This window comes from Gasterosteus aculeatus, chromosome 17 (genome assembly GCF_964276395.1).
Source record: "Gasterosteus aculeatus chromosome 17, fGasAcu3.hap1.1, whole genome shotgun sequence".
In the NCBI taxonomy this organism is placed as follows: Eukaryota; Metazoa; Chordata; class Actinopteri; order Perciformes; family Gasterosteidae; genus Gasterosteus; species Gasterosteus aculeatus.
Window position 1 is genome coordinate 11,588,658 of NC_135705.1, and position 20,037 is coordinate 11,608,694.

Here is a 20,037-nt window from a genome sequence, read left to right on the forward strand (position 1 = left end):
GTGTACAGACTATAAAGCCCTCTGAGGCAAATTTGTAATTTGCGATTTTGGGCTATACAAAATAAAATGAATTGAATTGTGCTAGTTAGCCATTATCTATGCTCATCACTTCAGTCTACAAGTCAATATCCAAATTCCACTCCAGAATGTGAATGGGTAGAGCACTGCCAGTAGATAATATTAAGACACACTTCAGTAGGCCCCTCCGGATCTCTCCCTGTGGCAGCAGACAGCGTTCCCTCCTCATTATCATCCTCCTCCTCCTGTGATGCAGTAAAAGATGCTGTTACGGAATACTTCTAACTACCATCTGAGGCAAGATCTTAATTACAGTATCTGCAGGGTTTACAACTGTGCAGATGACACCATCTACAACTGTTGGGTGGGTGGGTCTGTCTGTAAGTGTCTCCTAGGTGGGATATTAAGTGAAAAGACGTGTAAAAACATTTTATTAGGGGTTTAATTTACTATTTCAAGTAGCCACTGAATTAATATTTACTTTGTTTAATAGCCAAAGTCAATTAAAGAAAATGAATTAAAATTAAAGTGAGGTGCAATCATAGCAATATATGCCATACCTTTAACTATGTTTTTATATTTCATTTTTAGCTGCTTCCAGGTCCTTTTTTCCCCCGTTGGATTGCACCTAAAATGAAAATCCGATTTCATTCCTACTTATATTCATAACTATATAGGCTGCGACGATCTAACGGTTAACTTTTATGTCAATGGAACAGTACATTCAAACTTACGCGTTGACTTGGGCAGCAATTTTTCCCCACGCAGTCTCTCTCTCCTTCGCTGCTGCAGCTGTAGCTGTATTGCATTTGCGGCGAAATACATGCTCATACTCACCGTAGGCGTGCGGAAGGACCTCCAACTCCATCGCAGTGAAATAGCCTGCTCTTTTATTTACTGTTGTCATGGTGACTCGTGGTATCGGGGCTCCATTGATGATTTTTATGCTTTTCACAAAATAGAATATGCTATTTAAGAGCAAAAAATTAATATAAAACATCGACATCAAATAACAAAATGAATGATGTTGGGTGCATTAGGCGGCGTCATTGTCGTTGTACACCTTGAGTGTCTTTTTCTTGGCAGCTCCATGCTCCATTAATGTATTTGCCAATAAGCCTCACATCACACAGGTCGGACCCGTGGTGCATAATACACACGATGCAGTCCTGCGAAGGCTACCAACAAATACTTTATAGGTGGAGACTTCAGGGCTCTGAAGTTTTCAGTTGTCGGAGGTGGACTTTACGGTCGACGGGGGGTAACCAACGCTGCTCGGACCGGAGTCTGATTTCTTGGCGTGAGGAATTGGATGTGTGGCGGGAGTGCGTGACGTGAGATCGAAATGCGTGACTGTCACGCTCAATACGTGACACTAGAGAGCCCTGGGAATGTCTCTCAAAACTAATTCGGTCCATTTTTTGCTCCTAGTGTATAGCTAGTTAAACCAAGTGCATTTACTATGGCATCAATGATCCTGCACCCATGTCCGTCTTTTGTTACTTTCAGTCCATCTATATTTTAGATCGCATAAAACCAACACAATGTCTCGCAGGTGAATCCGAGCTCCCCGCCGTGCTCAGCGGTTGCCGTGGTAACCTCAGCGCGGAGCCCTTTGGCATCTTCCGGGACACGTGAGGGCGCTGTCTGCAGCGCGCGGCCTCCATCCGGTCCAGCAGCTCCGTGCCGACGTCACCACATTCCACTCGACACGATGGATCAGCGCGTGTAAGCGTAAAGGTGGCCTCGGAAGACACTGCCAGAAACGTGTAAACTGGATGATCGAGGTGACCAGATGGGTTTTGTGTGTGTGCGAATTTCTATATGGTTCACGCTAGTCATACATAACATAATATTTGTCTGAGAGTAACGATTAACGTCCCGCACGGTCACTCGTGTGTTTTGCCGGTTGAGTTGTAGATCTGTGCTGTGGGGGAAATCAGAGCTTGGATGCAAGATGAGGGAAGCGGCCGTGCTGCTCACACCGTGTGTGCTCGTGTGTCTCCTGCTGAGCTTCAGTCAGGCAGCCAGGCAAGGACAGGACATCAAATGTGGAGGTATGTGTCTGTAAGCCTGCCTCTCTGCCCAGGACACAACTATCCTAACTCGGATAAGTGCTAACGGCGTCCTCTCCATGTGCTGCTTGCAGCCTGCAGGGCTCTGGTAGATGAGATGGAATGGGACATCTCCCAAATAGACCCAAAGAAGATGATCCAGACAGGATCCTTCAGGATCAACCCGGACGGCAGCCAGTCCATTAAAGAGGTGAGCCACATGTGTCATACCTGCTCCGTAGAATGTACTACTTTTATATTACTTTAACACTAGTGCAGGGTTTGATTTAGGGACAGTTTTCACTAGAATGAGATGCTACTACTAACGAGTTAGACCTAGAACTATTGTGATACACATTTAATCATCCAAGTAATTTCTACAGAAAAAAAAGTTGAACATGATCCTTTTCCAGCTTCAGATGCCATTAACGTTTAACACACAGAATATATGATGGGTTTTTAGACCAAATAGTTAATTAATTAATTTAATAGATTATCTAAAGTAGCTGCCCTGGTACTGGTAATCTACAGTTAAATTTTGGCCTTCGGAGTATTGGCCTCACTACTTTTTGAGTGCTAACTGAATTGTTTCTTTTAACTATATATAATGAAACCTGCCAAGTGCCGGATATTATGGTGCGCAAAAAATATTTAAATCCAGAGTTATGACTTTAAAATGAGACTAGAGGGAAAGATATCAGACAAGGGCACCTAACTGTTTAATCAGCAGCACTAGACCGCTAATGCTAATTGTTCCCACTTTTGGTAAGACTAACTCAGAGTTCATCCTGACCTCTTATGGCACCAGGTTCCTCTGGCTCGCTCAGAGGGAAACCTTCTGGAGCTGATGGAGTCTGTGTGTGAGAGGATGGCGGACTACGGCGAGCGCACAGATTCCTCCACAAACAGGAAGTCCTACATTAGGATAAAGTCTCGGAGTGGTGAGCCCCTGGACCTCTCAGAGGCGACGCTGGATTCTAGAGTTACAGGCAGTTTAAAATTTGCGGTGAGTACAAAATATCACCAAATGATTTCTTAAAGGCATCATTGGATGTTTGCATTGCTATGATTTAAAATATATATATTTCAATATACCTTATGCAGCCCACAACCCAAATCTTTAAAAATCTTTAAAACGTAATCCTGCAGTGTGAAACGATTGTTGAGCAGTATGAAGATGAAGTCATTGAATTCTTCGCTCATGAGAACGAAAATATCAAAGACAACCTGTGCAGCAAGAGGACGGGTATGTTTCATTCTCAACATGCCCAATTTACTTTTAGGTCAAGCACGCTAATTGCACATTTTTGTGATGTCGTTCCCTTGCAGCCACTGTATTCTAAATTCCTTTTTTTACACTCTTTGTGCTCTGCAGACCTCTGTGACCACGCTCTGAAATCGTCCCACGATGAACTTTGATGTCATGGTTGCCGTACTTTGCTCAGCTGAAATGGAGACGTCTGGTGCTATGCTGTTTTCCGTTGTCTATCTATCACTTGTATACACCAGGGCAGTAGGACAAGATGCATACAAATTATCATGTAAGATAATTCAGTTGAAGATACAAGTCTGGTTCCTATGATTTGCGGCAGGTTAAGAACCAGTTTGACAGTTTTAACTACATCTCTTTGGACTATCTTGTTACTTCTTTATATGTTGTTAGTTACCATACTTTTCAATATTCTGTGTTTAGAAAAACGCTTTTCTTGCTTTGCATGCAGAATTTCTTACAGGATTAGTTGTGTATGTACAGTAAATGTTCTAATTTAAGACATAAGTAGGCAGGGATCAGGGGTAAATTTGATGAAGTGGTCGTTCAGACATATTCATTGATAAATGAAAAATAATGGTATCAAAGAGTTTATCAGACAAATAACTTGCTTTGAATAAATCATGTATTAAGTTAAACTGAAACGTTAAAAACGCATTATTTAAGATCAGAAATGAAGACGATTTGAGTGGAATTAGTTTCCCTGGTGTCCAAGCGTTGAAGTGTGCCTTTGATGCTGAATAAGTGTTTCAACATTTTCACCATTATCCCGGTAAATGTACTAGCCCCAAGGTATTGTTTACTGTTGATATAAACAGTTTTTTGCCATTTCAGGATCCGTCAAAAGTTGCAAAGAGCTAAAAAAATGTAAGGAAAGAACAACGATTCTAAAGTTTGGCTAAACTCCAACCAAAGTATGAAGAATTGCCCTTACAGGAAAGGGCTTCCATTTTTCTCATTTTGAATTGTAAACGTTTGGTTTACAAAGGACAGTAATTGTTTCTGCAAAGGTCTATCTAGAGCAGAAAATGTTGTTCTAAGTACTAAAGAGTTTATAGCTGTAAGAGAAAGACAATAATACCTATTTTCTTTAAATACTACATCTGCAATACCATGGAATTATGGTATTTTCTTTACATTTGAGCCTCAATAGTGAAGTTCTTCTTACTAAAACTGAACTGCAGTTTAACACCACTTGAGTGTGCTGTAGTCCACAATCTGTTGAGTTTGAATTAAAGAATCACGTTCAGAATCCGTTGGAAAGTCCTCATGCTGTACTGTTGATGTAGAATAAAAGTATTTTTGGTATAATTCATTATTTTATGTGTTGAGAAGAATATATTTTGCCCGGGGACATGTGCGTTTGTCTGATATAAATATGTTATTTTCACTTTCATCAATGAAAATATATTTTTGACAAGTTTACTTTCTATTTTAAAAAATCACCAATGAATTGGTTAACTAAGATATTTCATACAAACTACTACATCATGCAGTCTGACGAATCAGACCAAGCTGACAAGCAACAATGAGTCAATTTTTATAGCAATTGTGTTGTGTAACGATGCACACATAGGCCTTTTTGTTTTCTTCTTTGACTTAAAAACGGTTAGTTTTTTAATTGTATTTGTATTTAGTATAATGGTCTGACATACAAAGACTAAAATAATGAAACTTAGGTGTGAAGACCATAACATTTAAATTCTGTTATGGTCTTCACACCACAAGTTTCATTATTCATTAAGTTTACTGTTTAGGAAAATACTTTTCATAACATTCTAATCGTAATAGTTCTTCCTCAACAGATGGAGTTTGTCCGCTTGTCATGAAATTGTATATATTTTTTCTTGATTGAGATTGAAAGTTTAATCTTGACCTTGGAATGAGCAGATAACAAAACAATCTACGCAGGAGCAGATTAACCCGCCGCAGCACGTTTTTAATGTAGTACATTGTTTAGTTTTATTATATATTAATATAATGCAGAAGCATGGATTGATTTCTGCCAGAAATATCACCACACCATCAAACCACTTCAAATCTCTTAGTATATCCTCTTTCATAATATCACACCCTATTATTGACTAATTGATTAAACACTAGAAACTGTTTATAACACTGAAACTAAAACATGAAATATCAGTGACAATATAAGGCACAATATAAAGAGTGCGTATTGTTAGATGTTCAATTACATGAATCAGAATATTAATCTAGTTGTTTCACTTTTAATAATCCCATCACCCGAGACCGCTGAGGGCATGAAAACAACCTGCTCGTTTTTATTCTCTCTCTCTTTCCATCATCTTCACTGCCTCGGTTGTCGTACTCGTCACCCCCACCTGGCGGTCCTCGCTCTGAACGGACACATTTGTGACGCTGTCGTGTCCATCTCCCTCTTCCATAGTTGCAGTCTCACCTTTTACTTCAGCAGAGCAGCATCGCTCTCCTTCAGCCGACAGGAACTCCACGTCATCCCCTGTTGTGCTGTCTGTACGGGCGTCTGGTGGAGTTTCCTCGTCCTCGTCTGCAACGATAACCGTGTCCCCAGAGCTGTGGCTGCTGGTGCTGCTGCAGGACAGTGTGTCATCTTCAGCACGTCCGCTTGGCTCCGCATGACATGGATCATCCTGGATCAGTCCCAGCTCTACATCCCCCTCAACGCTTTCTTCTTTCGAAAGTGCCCACCGTCCTTCTCGATCAAGGACTATGCTCTCAGAATCCACGCCCACAACCACTCCCAGGCAGCGCAGGTCCTCCCCTACGCTCTCTGGATCCGACAGCTCACCCACCTCCTCCTCTTCATTCTCAGAGTCTGGCGCCGTGTGTTTCCTAATGCGATTTACCGCATCCCACAGGGCCACGGGATACTGTGGCTCTTCTTTGAGGGGTAAGTCAGGGTCAGCCTCTCCACCTTCCTCTTGCCCTTGATAAGGAGGAGTTGAAGAGCTAGAAGGTTGGATTGGTGGGGGAAAAGTGTGGGAGAAAGGTGAGAACGGAAGAGATTCCTCACAAATGTCCAGATGAGGGTCAGTTTCCCGGATGCCAGCAGCTGGATCAGCATCAGGATTTAGAGCTGAAGGACAGGCTGAGTGCAAAAGCAAAACAAACTCCGCATCGGACTTGTTCAATGTGTGAGGTGGAGAAGGAAGGTCAGAGGGTGTGAACACATGAAAAGGTGATTGAAACATCTGCTGGTCTGAGTCTGGCTGTGAGGGAGGAGAAGAGTAAGAGGGTTCTGTCTCTGATTCAATGTCCTGCAAAATGTCAACGTCTGCTTGAATTTGAGAGTCTGTTGCATTTTCTGTGGATAGTTCCTGTTCCTTATCAGATTCTTTTTTTGATTTCTCCTCAGTGATGAAACTTTCTTCTTTGTTATTAAATTGTTCTGGCAAAATGTTGACTTTTTTTCCTGACATTGTCTGTTCCAAATGATCAGTAATGTTGTCTTTGTCTTCTTTAGGGAGCTGCTCTTCACTCATATAAGGTTCTTTTACCAAAGCAACATCCTCTGCATGCGCGCATTCAAGTTGTTGCTGCAAAATATGAACCTCTATGGGATCTTCTATGTTAAGAGTCTGTTCCACGGTGTAGTCTCTGGGGTCCTTATCAGGTTCTTCTGTTTGTTGGTCATTTGTGACATTGTTCTCTTTCACAAAAGTGGAATTGTCTGCTTGGCCACTTTCAGATTGTTGCTGTGACATCAGCTCCTCGGTCATGTCTTTAGCAAAATCCTTGAGGGCTTCACTCTGATTGTTTATCACATCCAATGTTTCACACTCCTCCTCCTGGCCCTCAACAACGACTAAATCCAGAACAGAAGGCCTTGGGGAATCGTTGGTGTGGGATGAGGAGCTTGTAGACACAGACTGAAGAAAGGATGAGGTGTGAGGGAGAGATGAGGTTTCACGGTGAAGAGCCAACTTTTGCGCAGAAATGAGGTCAGGCAGCTGAGTGTCACGACCCTCCTCTTTGTTTGATTCTAATATGTGCATGAGGGGTGTAGGATCAGATGATGGTGGTGTGGCAGTAAGGGAAGGGCTTAATGCTTCACATTGTGAAGAAGGAAATGAGGAAGAATCGGAACGTTTATTTGGTGGACTGTGACACTGAGAGGGATGTGAACATGTATTGTTTTCTTCACTGACGGGTTTGAGCAGATCATCATTATTCATTTCGTTTTCAGGTGAATTTTTGATGCCAGTTTTGAGTTGAGAGACAGCGTCTTTCACTTCACAGATAGTAGACACTTGAACATGAACTCCTGCAAAATCGCTGGCCCCTTCATTGGCCACCTGTTTTTTGGCATCATAGTTTTCTTGCAAACACATCTCATTATCATGCTTAGTTTGGTCAACCTCTGTCCGGTTCCGTGACAGCTCCACTTCTCTTGTGGCCTCTTGGATTTGTTTGACTGCCTTCTCAATGTTGTTGTCTTCAATCGGAGATGGTTCAACTTCCTGGTTCTCAACACAAGAGTCCAGAAGTGACGTTGCTTCTTCAGGTCGCTGATTTGCGATGCAGTCCTGCAGAGGGATCCCTAGGATCCTCTCGGCTCGCTCCTTCAACGTTTCCCTTCCATCTGAAGATGAGGACACGCAGCAGGATGGGATTTCCTTTTGTCCGTCGGGGGCCTTTTTCTCAATAAAATCTGAACCTACTTTGGACTCAGGTTTTTCCTCAACACAGTGGTGGTCCGTTGTCTCTTCCTGATTCAGCTGACCATTTGATTGGACACATTCAGGAGAGACGGTCGTTTGAGTATCAGGTTGACTGTGTTCGGTGTGTAAAGAGTGAACATGCTGTTTCTTGGGTGATGGAATCATCTCCATCTTAACGACAACACAAGTTGTGTCTATAACCAGAAGACCCTTACTGTCCTCAGACTCTACGTCCGTCTTAATGTCCAGTCTTCTTACTTCCACATCAATTGGATGCACTGTTCTTTCTTGGTCTGGCAGACCATTGGATTCTCCTTCCTCGCTGTTTGCTTTCAAACATGTGGATGAATTCTCATTTTCAGCTCTGCTTGTAATACTCGGCTCCCTCCACAGAGGATATTTGAGTGACACAGAATGCACGGAGTGAGCAACCGTTCTCTCGAATGTAGAATCGGCATCACTTGTATTTGCTTTTTCTGAGGACACATTATCTGTCTCTCCTTTTTCTGATAGGTTAACCTCCAGCGACTCACTTTCGATACGAGTTGGTGTCTCCTTCTGTTTGGCTTCGACATTCCTCCCATCACCAGTACCCGGCGGCGCTCTGAAGTCTACCTCATCTGCAAGTTTGTGTGTTTGATTAATGCTAATTGGAATACCTCCTAATATTGTGTTTGTTTGTAAATTCCGAAGCGGCATTGATGAGGTTTCTGTCGTGCTTGCTATTCGAGACACCAAGCAGAATATTGTCATCCCACCGCCCTTTTTGTTAAGTCTGAACTCCCTCCCTTCAATGACTTTTGAAGACAGATTCTCATTTATCTTTTTATTCTCAACTGTTTTTAGTACTTGTGGCTGTTGCACATACAGCTGTATGTGGTTTTCCTGCATATTAAAAGGACTAATGGCATGTGAAGCGTTGTTTTCCCGTTGTCTTTGCTGTAGTCCTTCAAGCTCCAGGAAACCTTCTTGATTCACATCTGGTTCTGCAAACTCCTCTTTCTGTTCTTTTCTGTGGTCGCACATATCCACAGGAACGTCCTGCTTTCTCAGTGTGGGCTGTGACCAGATGCTTTGTCTCTTACCTTTCTGCTCCCAGCTGCTGTCACAGTGGTGCAATACAGGTGAACCTTTGTGTGGGCTGTCATAGGGAGGGGGAGCAATATAGCCAGGAGGTTGGCTGAACATCCTGCGCTGGTAGTGGGCCTTTTCTTTCATGTCCAGGACGTGGCTTGAGTCGGAGGCAGGAGTTTGTGATGCATAATAGCTGTGAGCTTGCTGTCTGCTGCCTCTTTCACACCACAGTCCCGATTCTCTGATGTTCGGAGATTGTCTGACTTGTTGCAGCGCTGCCGCTCGAGGGTCCGTCCCACTCCTGCTGCTCTCCAGCAGCCCCCGGGCGGCTCCCCTCAGCTCTGCCTCTATTCGTCTCCTCCTTGGAAGTGAATGGCTGTATCGAGCTGCCCAGGCCTCCAGCTCGCGATGGCTGCTGTCGCTCCTCTTAGCAGAAACTTCCCTGTTGTAGCGGAGAGGGCCACATGGCTCCAACCTCCTCTGCCAACCTTCCCTTAGTAATCCACTCTCATACTCTCTCGCTGCTCGCTGAGCTGCTGCCCACTCTCGGTCTCCCGAGTCCTGCTGCTGCTGAGTGTGACGGTCTAGAATGAAAGGGAAGCAAGAGGGGGCGGCCGGTTCTTGTTCTGTCCAGTTAGAGTACACTTGTGGAGTCCCTCCTGCTCTCGATCCCGGTGCACTCCAGTGCCTGGACTCCCTGCCTCGACCTTGTTGCTCACCATAGTACAGTGGATGGTGGTGTACTTGATGTCTGTCATGGTAGCTGTGGGTGAAATGGAAAAAAACGGAAAAGCCGTCTTCGGCATCACATTTCATTTCTTTTCATTTGTTTTGGGAAATCTAATCACGACAAGTAGTTTTTAGCATAATTGTATTGTCCAATAAGTGAGAATGTTATGCTGCTAAAAATTGTGTGGTTTCTCAAACAAGCTTCAAAACAGCGTTGAACTCTTCTGACTACAGTGATTGAAAAGTTAATAATAGCCCAACTCACGTATGTGTACAATTTCTTCCAGGAACAGTACCAAATTTTGAGTTTAGAGGCGACTGTCCCTGATCCTCGGGCCAGAACTCCATCTCCTTTGGGATGAAACATAAAAAGGATCATGTATGTTCTATCAGTGTGCTCTTAACATGCATAAAACATACTCAAAATTATATTTTAGCATTGACTACAACATACAATACTATAAATAAAAAAACAAATAATATAAAATGTCTCACCTGCAATTTAGATAATGGAGAGATTGGTCTCCATGTGCAACACTTACCTTTAATCACCGTTTTCAGATTGTTGTCCTTGCTACTCATGAGGTGATGTGAGGTCTAATGAAGTCACAACAGAAGGAGTTGTTATAAAAAGGACCATCGTTTTTTTCAGTCCTCCTCCCACTCACACACACACACACACTCCCGTCAATGTAGCCCATCCTCCTTTCATTCAGTCAACATGTCCAAATACCACTGAGGAATTTTTAATCAGGGTTTAGAACCCTGATTAACTAACCCTAACCCTCTTTAGCTATACACCATTCCTCTTTAAAGTCTTTAAACTCAAAATGAATATAAAGGCGTCAGATTTGCTTCCCCACACGTATAAGTCAAACCGTTTAGAAGAAATAAGAAAAATATTTAATTTACTGTTGTTCACTCATATATCAGCTCATATGTCAGCACAGTTTTCATTTTTTTCTCCAAATATTCAGGAATGATAACAAAATGAGCGATCCGCACTCTGCATGACACACGTGTGGGAGGTGGAGATAGAGATCTGTTGTTTTGTCGGCTGAATTGTAGCGGAGGGAGCGGGCCGCCGACCGGTTGTCAGCCTTTCTTTGAAACTCTTCAGCGTAACAAACAGGCTTTCCTTCTCTGAACAGAAAGTCTGTGCATCAGCAGGGAGCAGGAGGGAGGGGATGAAGTCCGTACAGACACCAGTCTGTTGATGTTGACAGAATAGTTTGGGATGAGTCTTTGGTTTGCGTTTTCTACACCTCAATAAAAACAATATTGTTCACCAGACCATACCATTTGCTTTTTTTATTGCATCAATCAAACAAAATGAATCCGCATCATCTGGATTGTGTGGGTGTGATTTGATCAGATGTTCTATATTGTGCATAAATGATAGCAAAGAACTAAAATAAAGAAATAAAAAGAACCTGAAATCTCCATTGTGAGCCGACCTGCACTGAAACCTGATGCTGTAACGGCAGAGATGGTCCTACCTCAGACGAAACAAGCCGAAACACGAGGAGTTGAGAACGGATTTCAGATTTTATCAACAAAATGTAAGGCTGTTGGCAACTTGCACTTGTATTACCGTAGTAACTGGTCCTGAATGTTTTTTTTTAAACCCATCTTCATATGGTTATGGGTTGGAAATAAAACATTTCTTTAAAAAAGGTAGCCAAGAGGGTCATAACTGGTGCTGTAACTAATCCAGGTCCTGGGACAGGCTGCCTGTGCTGTCACTGGTCTTTCCTGAGAGACGCCCTGTAGATATTAATATTCTGACCGTCATCACGATGTACAAGCTCCACATTAAATCTGCTCGGCAAACATTCTTCAAAGAAACGTGGAGTCTCGTGCTCTTTCCGCATTTTGGACGATAGATATACCACGGTTGTGTTCTTGCACAGATGAACTAGTGTCTTCACCAGCAGCGAGTAAGTCTCCGGGAGGTAAACTATATCTGCACAGAGCACCAGATCCCAGTCAGAAGGGAAGTTAATGTGGTCCTGGCCCCAGGACAGAGGGAGGACGGTGGGAAGGGTGGCAGGCCAACCACTGGATGGCATGTTAGCAGAGACGTTGGCCCGAAGTTGTGGGAGAGTCAAAGGAAGATCTGTGAGCGTCACGATTGCACCTGAAAAGAGAAGAACACCCGTGTTGTTGATGAAACTCAACACGAGATTCAACAGTACTATTTTATTTGTAGATGGATGCAAATTCAGGTGGTGCAAACATGTATATCAGGATGTTTTGACAATGCTGACAATGAGTAAGTGACAGTGGTCAGTTTTTCACACTGTACTGAAGCAACAGCAGTTGATGCAGAGCCTCTGGTGGAAACCGCTGCAAAGTTTGCCCAAAAAACAACTATACCACACAACGGCTACAAGCAGCCGGCCCAGCCTCAGGAGGGTCTCGTCCTTGTAGAGTGTTCCCTCGCAGTGCAAACACAACATACCGAGTCGTGCAGCAAAGATACCGACCACACCGGTTCCTGCCCCCAGCTCTATGACGCGCCGCCCTCTCACCTCCGCCGACCGCTCCTCCAGGTAACTGCAAAGCTGTAACGCCTGCGCGTGCACAATGACACACCCGCACAGTTAGACAAAGGTCGCCTGTGTTTTGCGAGTGTATTTTTTCTTAAATGGTAAACCAAGTGGGCTCTTACAGCCTCCCAGACCGCGGCGGCCACGCCGAGGTTGGCACCAAACACTTGCTGGATCCTCAGCTCCTGGCCGAATAAAGAAAACGCGGTGTCTTGTGTAAATGTTTCCGCAAACAAACAATCTTCGACGGGGAACGGGTCGTCGTCTCCTGCACAAATCATGGTCGGGGAATGACCTCGGTTCACTGAAGTGAACGCGCACAGACAGCCGGTGGTTCGCCTCTCTGGTCGAGTAAGAACGCGCAGTTCTATCTTTAGCCACGTGTCACTTGAGAGAGGTAGCTGGAGAAATGTTGCGTTAACAGCTGAATTGAATCACGTGTTTGATTATTAGTCTGCAATGTAATTAAGAGAGGGGGCTGCAATTTATACCCCGTGCACTTAATCACAATGTATTATTTCTCTTGCTGAAATTAGGCATTTAGTCTGTACCCTTTTTGCCTATCACAGTGAGGTCCCCTTGGTTGGTGTTTGTTTGTTTTGATTTAAATACTTTAGACATCTCCACTTGTCTTTAATAGTCCTTTATTTTGTGACGCCATCAAATGATCTTAATACGCCTCTTCCACGTTCACTGTCACGCTCACCTTCCTCGCTGATGTTCAAAAACTATTTAGCTCCCCACTAACACTTGTGACAGGTAATCGACCTGATTATATTGACCTTGCGGCCTTATTGAAACAACCTCCCACCACCTGGGGGGGCTGAGCTAATCCTCAAACGAAATGGCTCGTACTTACTGTATAGTCTTTACCCACCAAGTGTTACGTAAGGCTTTAAATTTAAAATGAAAAACAAATACTTGACTTCCGGTTGAGTTCAGAGTAATTTAAACTTGTATAAAAAAATCACCGTTTAGATCTCGTATTCCTGATTTTATTTTTTGTGTAAAAACTTAACCCATTAACCTTGACTTATTATCAACAAAAGATCATTTGAATTTATTCACAGTTCTTTACTCGTCTCATTGTTTGGTCACCAAACAATTTTCACATTTTTTAATGTTTTATACTCAACTCTGATATATAAAACATGTACAACATGAATCACGTCAGGCCAAGTGTATGTCTTCAAACTGTTGTTTTTAAATTTAACAGGTGAGCAGCAAACCATAAAATATTCTGCATCGCTGAATGAAAAAACATTTGGAAAAATGATATAATTTAAAGCAAATTGTCTCAGTTGTATGTATGCATCAATATAATTACAAACACAAAACCCACCATTTTCCAGGTTTATTAAAAAAAAAAAAAAGTTGCTATCTCCTCCCCCATTTTGTTTTTGAGAACAAAACAGTAAGACATAAATATTTGTCACACATAACCTTACATCAATGACGGCGATGATTTAACAGGCCTATAAAGTGTAGTCGGTACAGTTTTGTTAGATAAAGCTCTTAACTTCCGCTCGTGAGTCAGTATACGACACAACATATAAGAAATTCCAACACAATCTATTAAAGTATTGTGTGCAATCTGAAAAAAAGAAATGTCTTCAAACGCCTGCTAAGTAACTGTTGGGTTTAGAGAACAGATGCACTTTATTCAATATACAGGAATTCCCCCAGAGGCTGAACTCCTCTGAACCTCTTGATTATTTGAAGCTATTGAAAAATAAATAAATCTTTTAAAATAATTGTTTTCATCTCCCAGATGACAGTAGTAACACAACCACCCTCCCCCTCAGGCCTCAATATGTGCAAACTGCAAGAGTTTTAAAAAGGTAGCACTAAGCAAGGACCATAAGAACAAACATTTAAGTGTTTTTGAATTAGCACTTAATCAAAAGTGCAGCAGGTGTGACACAGGCATGATTTTAAAATCACAGACCGATTTGGAGAGTTCATAAGTGTCTACCCCTCCTTAGGCTGACAATTCTGTAACAATAATATCAATATTATTTTAAATTGTGCAGAAAGGGAAGGGTTGAAAAAAAGGTCCTCGAACCAAAGTAATTTGGGTGCTAAATTATTTATCTATTCATAAACGGTGCTATCCTAATACAAAACATTCTCTTTAGTCCTTTCAAGGCAAAATACTGAGCCAGGATGTAGATGTAATGAAGGAATGATTAAATTTGCAGTGAAATGAGATGTACTGCATATTTCTCAACATTCGTTCTAGTCACGTCTTACTCAAAGAAATCTCATTTGCGATGATACTTTGCAGAAACGATGCATTGTCACACAAGAAACGTCACAATTCATGCTGAAAACACTGCTTTAGACATTGGTATTCTATTTTTACACACCAGTGTCTTTCTTTTTTTTTTAGACAAATACATATGTCAACTTAGTCTGGTTCGGCAAAACTGTCATAGTTTTGACTATTTTGGCGGCAGTCATTTTAAAATAGCCACAGCTTGGCCAGATTGTTTTCTTTCAATCAAAATCGACCGGAAAAATATATCCAAGCTGTCAAAAGGGCACCAGCAGAGGGATACGGAATTATTCCTGACGTTTCCTGGTATGAAAAGGCAGTTAGCTTTGTTTTGGTTAGAGCCAACACCAACTCAAAGATCACACAGATGCACAACAAAACACCCAGACAGAAAACAAAAGCCAGAGGAATGCAAAATTAAAACTTTGTTCCAAAAAGAATAATGATTAGAACGATGATTATGACAAAGAGGATCAATATGACCAGCATCTTTCGGTTTTTCTTCTGATATTGTTCTGCCTGCAAAGAAAAGAAAAAAGTCAAAAAGTTAAACACTGCTTTCAATTAAATTAATGAATACAAACCATTTAGTGTCTTATTGTCAAACAAATTGAGTCATAATAGATTTGGTGACCTGACCAATTATAACGAGATAATCCTAACTTGTAACGTGTTTTCCAATGTGGCTGTTAACATTCATTATTAGCTTCCAAGTAAACAGTATTCAAAGAAAATAGGCCAGAAAAATATATCTAAAAACTAATCTGAAATGTCAATTTGTGATAAAAAAAATAAATAAAAAAAAGGTGACAGTCAACCAGACAAGAGTCCAGATGTGTATGAAGACATGAGCATGTTGCGTTTACCTTTTGTAACTGTTTTAGTCCATCATCTGTTTTCACACAAGCCTGCTCCACAATAAAGTCAATTCGGTCCAGAACGGTGCCCTAGAGGGAGAAGACGGTCTTTTGTTAGCGGAGAAAAATTCAGTTTTCAAATCTTTTATTACAAACAAAGTTAATGTTTTATGTTAGTTGTTGTAGCACTGCCACTAACCTAATCATTCTCAATTGAGCTTTGTTGATACAAATACACACATGTAATGCAATATGTCAGAATGCGCTACATTTGAGTCATTGGTGAACTCACTAAGAACCCTCCACTTATATGTGAAGGACCAGACCGATTGTCTTTGGTACCTCAGTCCCTCGACTACTGCCATAATCACTGATTAAGTCCAATTCATTGTGTGCGTAAGTCCATCAGGACCAACTCAAATACCTGTTCCACCACCATTCCAGCCAAGTCCCTGAAAATCTCATTCAGATCTGAGATGGACTGCACAATCTGTCGGATCTCCCGCTCTCGTTCTTCAACCATGAGTGTGTTCTGCTCGACCAGCATCAGCTGGTCGTCTGTGAAACCCTGAAACGAAAGGAAAATAAGTAGGTGATCAATTGTTACTCCAAATGAAACCACACCTGTAGCCACTGCCTTGGTATACACCAGTCATGACTGAATTAGATTCATTTTTATGGCAAAATGTAAAAGAAAAACGAGTAATGCCACTTAATTATCCAACTCCGATTCAAACACCCTGATGGCAAAGCATGTGTTAATGGATATCCTCCTAGCCTGTCTGTAGTTGAGATTAATAAAAAGTGACAAATGTAAAATGCCCAATACTATTTCTACTAATACTACTTAATAACTATTAAAGGATGTTTGTTTTCTTCTCTAGCCGGTACTCATGCTTATAACATGAAGTAAATCTTGTATTGTACTCGAAGTATTATACAGGAAGCCTGTGCTGAAGGAGATGGTGATGCATTTTTAAAAAGTCTGAACACCTTGTCATATACAGCTAATTCTTCATCCTCTTCCATTAAGGGTCCAGAGTCAAAAAAGTGCTGTGATCTCTCCTCACGATTCTTCATACCTGAATAAAAAAACAATTACATGATTTTTAGATATTAGTAAATGTTTTAAGAATGAGAATCCAGGAAGGCCCATTCCAGCTTTGTCGTTGTCTTTACGTTTTAGGTAGCCGGACTGTGTGTGCCTGAAATTGGTGGACAGCTCTTGAAGGCTCTGCGCCAGGGACGAGACCACGTTTCTCAATAGCCTCTCCTCCTGTTCGGTACAGTGACCACAACGAGACTGCAAGCCCGTCACAGCTCGCTGGCATCGGTGAAACATCTGCAATGAACACAGAACCAGTGAGCAGGCGGAAACAAACCAAATTCTCCAACATGAAATATGGTCAGACGTGTTTTATATTCACTGCGCTCGAGTAATAAAAAAATAAAATAAAAAAAAAAGCCACATCTGTGTTTGAGGTTTTTGTCTGTAAATATACACATTATCTCTTGACTACACTGGTAATTGATTGTACCTGTGTAATCTACCTGTGTTATCTCCTGAGTAGTGATTTCTATAGCATGCTCTTCCTCACTACTGTCATCAAGTGTAGGTCGATTCATATGCTTGTCATGCAGTACGGCCAGATCCTTCATCTTTTGCCGTACCCGCGAGATCTCGTACTGGATCTGAAAAGACAAGGTCAATGAGTTAAAAGCCATGTTGACTTCACTTAGTACACAAATTATTGGGCTCATACTGAAGAGTTTTTATTTGTATTGGTCAGCCTTTTATAGATAAATCTATATATGTCTAGTCCAGTCTGACTGGGTTATTCACCTCATCAACCTTATCTATCCATTTAGGGGGCAATTTCTTTGTGACGCCGATGGCTGCTTCAGGATCCAGACTGATTCCTGACACCAGGGCCATTCGATCATCAGCCAACTTTAAAAAACACAAACAACATATCGTTTGATCAGAACATTGTATGTAATAATTCAACATGATGATTAAGATGAGGTACTTTAAGCAGCTTGTGTAATTTAGCTGCAGAGGGAATCAACAGTACCTCATCAAGCTCCTAATGTGATTGGCAGATAGCAGATTCGTCCAATCCAATAGAGGAAAAAGGAAAGGAGAGAAAGACAGAAGCAACAGAAAGTGAGCCCTAGAAAAAATCTACTGTGAATACCCATCCACAACCCCGCAAAATGAATTCATTTGAATGTGAACGAGGATATCTGTAAAGCAGGGTACATACAGGCTGTTAATATAAAACTTTTTCAGAAACAAAAAGTGTTTGGGGACGTATAGTGCAAAACTACTATGCAAATACTAAGACACATTTTATATATCCAGAAACTAGCTGTCCTTCATTCATTTCTCTTCAAATCATATTAGATGAAAGAAACAGCAAAAATAAAAGATATAGAGAAAGAGAATGTAAGCGCCTCAAGACACCCTGACATGGCAGTTAAACAAAAAGGTCATTTTTAATCAAATTTGCAATGAGGGGGAAGTTAATTTTATTAAGATTATTTTGTGTCTTCTTGTTTTAATTGCTCCTAGGCCTTCTGGCAAAGTCAGTAGTTTTAAAAGGGCTTAAGCAAGCTGAAATTAGTTTTAGTTGAGTCATTGGCTTTCAGTAAATGCAAATATATATTTCAGCCCGTGGACATGTATGCACAGCATAATTTCAACTCTGAGTTGCACACTGCTGCATACAACTATACGTTTTTCCAGTTGTCGCTCTTTTTGAAAAAAATACATAACGAATGTTATTTTAACACCAATAATGTACTACCAATCTTCTTTGGGACATTAGAGGAGAATGGAGCAACATTTCAAACAACACAATTTACAACATACACTTATGTATATGTATGGAGTCTAATATAGGAAGAATGAGACAAAACATAATAAACAGTCATGGTGAAAGACAAGAAAGACATTAGACTAATAACATAACCACGTAACATTTCCATTTGAGTTACATGACCCAATGCACTCGGTATAACAGTAGAATACCTCTCTAGGTTTGTTTGTATCTGTGAAATATCAGCCTCTCCAAGACATCAGGAACAGAAGATAAAATACAGTTTACCAGAGGAGAAAAGAACGACGGTTAGGATAAGTATTCAGTAGCTGAAGTTCAGCAGCACATTCTGGGAAATATATTATAAAATAACGCGATATTTATATGCAGTGTCTCAGGTTCAGTCGTAAATCTCTCTTGGGTAGCATTTAACTGGTTAAAGTGTTCTCAACAGAGTGTGAATGGTTGTGCACACACTGCCCCTGCTTACTGTGCACCCTGCCTCCTCTAGAGACGTATGGTGAACTCCAGTACAATCACTAGAGAGCTGTAAACTGTTCATGCTCAACCTTCACAACCGTGTAGAGGAACTGTCGGACAGCGCCTTGAAAACCTTGTTCTTTGTGCATAAACTAAACTAATGCACAATTTGTAGGGAACAATGCCAATGAGGTTGAGTATTTGGTCAATCAACATTAAACCCTTGAACTCTCAGCTCTATTGTCTGGTAGAGCACATTGAGTCATGTATTATTGAAAAATGTATTGACCCTAATATAACCTGATTAAGCGTGGACATTAAAACACTCTTCTTCCTAACCCTATCTTTCACAAAAACCAACCTGATCTACACCGATCTTTTAATCCCAGAAACGATTACTCGGAATAATTAAACTACTTTAATCTCCATTCTTTACATTTACTGCAGACGTTTTGCCCGAGTTATTACGAATAAGATATGCCTGCCTCCCCATCCTCCTCCATCAGCCAGTAAGTCACATGAAACCATTAGCTCTGAGATGAATTACTACCGGTGTAGAAATCCTATTGGGTAAAGGATCCTATAACACAACAAGCATCACAAACAGCTAGCTGACCGCTCGGTGACTCGCTATATGCAAACACACACAGTAAAATGTCAAAACGATGCAGACCACTCACCGCAGCATTGCTACGTGTACTCAGACGGGGGTCGTATGTACTCACTTGCTCTGCCAATATCTGCCGGTTTTGGATTGCATTGTTCCGCATTAACAAGAAGGCATCCGTCAGACGCCTTGTGGCCATGACTGCCTTGTTCGATATACAAATTAACACTGGATTAAATGCGGATCGGGTGTTATTTTTAAATTTGTGTCAACCGCCGCTGACCGGCTACTAGCACAGCTAGCTTTAGCTTTAGCTTTAGCCGCGATAGAAATATGAGGAAAACGCGCGAGGCGGACAGAACACGAGATTAACAATACTTATCTGTCAGGCACCTCGAATACTTAAGTTGAAACATGACCGAGGCGTTCTTTTAAAATTTGGAAATTCAACGCTAGATTGTTGACGTTATTCCGCTCTAGGCAACTACGGAAGTGGGAAAACGTAAACACCTGCGTGAAGAGCTTCTTCTTCTACTGGTTATTTACTGCGGCTGTTAATAGCCTCTGGAGCCCTTTGTCGCCACCTGTTGCCTCGGCCTAAAGTACAGGACCACGTGTTGTCTCCGCTGTTTGAC

The 20,037-nt window shown here is 41.6% G+C and overlaps 4 protein-coding genes across 8 annotated transcripts; 1 reads left to right on the top strand and 3 right to left on the bottom strand.

Annotated features, from left to right (window-relative positions):
- Nucleotides 1-1,573: 1,573 nt before the first annotated feature.
- cnpy2 (canopy FGF signaling regulator 2) lies at nt 1,574-4,660 on the top strand. 2 transcript variants are annotated; one of them, XM_040204207.2, is made up of 6 exons: nt 1,574-1,805; nt 1,939-2,075; nt 2,168-2,283; nt 2,881-3,078; nt 3,222-3,318; nt 3,448-4,660. In XM_040204207.2, exons 2-6 carry the CDS (start codon nt 1,976-1,978, stop codon nt 3,489-3,491), a joined length of 555 nt encoding a protein of 184 aa, XP_040060141.1. In that variant the 5' UTR covers nt 1,574-1,805; nt 1,939-1,975; the 3' UTR covers nt 3,492-4,660. The 2 variants fall into 2 exon arrangements, with proteins under 2 accessions (XP_040060141.1, XP_040060140.1); XM_040204206.2 differs by having other exon boundaries at nt 1,652-1,824.
- Nucleotides 4,661-5,256: 596 nt separating this feature from the next.
- LOC120835010 (uncharacterized) lies at nt 5,257-10,490 on the bottom strand. 2 transcript variants are annotated; one of them, XM_040203465.2, is made up of 3 exons: nt 10,349-10,490; nt 10,072-10,157; nt 5,257-9,840 (listed from the first exon to the last, which is right to left on the bottom strand). In XM_040203465.2, the coding sequence occupies exons 2-3, from the start codon at nt 10,152-10,154 to the stop codon at nt 5,625-5,627; spliced, it is 4,299 nt and encodes a 1,432-aa protein (XP_040059399.2). In that variant the 5' UTR covers nt 10,155-10,157; nt 10,349-10,490; the 3' UTR covers nt 5,257-5,624. The 2 variants fall into 2 exon arrangements, with proteins under 2 accessions (XP_040059399.2, XP_077948325.1); XM_078092199.1 differs by having other exon boundaries at nt 10,302-10,487.
- A 196-nt stretch (nt 10,491-10,686) lies between these two features.
- LOC120835015 (EEF1A lysine methyltransferase 3) lies at nt 10,687-12,819 on the bottom strand. The gene is made up of 3 exons (XM_040203482.2): nt 12,481-12,819; nt 12,271-12,382; nt 10,687-11,946 (listed from the first exon to the last, which is right to left on the bottom strand). The coding sequence occupies exons 1-3, from the start codon at nt 12,637-12,639 to the stop codon at nt 11,549-11,551; spliced, it is 669 nt and encodes a 222-aa protein (XP_040059416.1). The 5' UTR covers nt 12,640-12,819; the 3' UTR covers nt 10,687-11,548.
- A 619-nt stretch (nt 12,820-13,438) lies between these two features.
- Nucleotides 13,439-20,014, bottom strand: stx16 (syntaxin 16). 3 transcript variants are annotated; one of them, XM_040203479.2, is made up of 9 exons: nt 19,521-19,932; nt 17,569-17,580; nt 17,337-17,444; nt 17,045-17,185; nt 16,673-16,835; nt 16,487-16,575; nt 15,918-16,061; nt 15,503-15,583; nt 13,439-15,155 (listed from the first exon to the last, which is right to left on the bottom strand). In XM_040203479.2, the coding sequence occupies exons 1-9, from the start codon at nt 19,599-19,601 to the stop codon at nt 15,054-15,056; spliced, it is 921 nt and encodes a 306-aa protein (XP_040059413.2). In that variant the 5' UTR covers nt 19,602-19,932; the 3' UTR covers nt 13,439-15,053. The 3 variants fall into 3 exon arrangements, with proteins under 3 accessions (XP_040059413.2, XP_040059414.2, XP_040059412.2); XM_040203480.2 differs by lacking the exon at nt 17,569-17,580 and having other exon boundaries at nt 19,521-20,014; XM_040203478.2 differs by lacking the exon at nt 17,569-17,580 and having other exon boundaries at nt 19,476-19,968.
- Nucleotides 20,015-20,037: the final 23 nt, after the last annotated feature.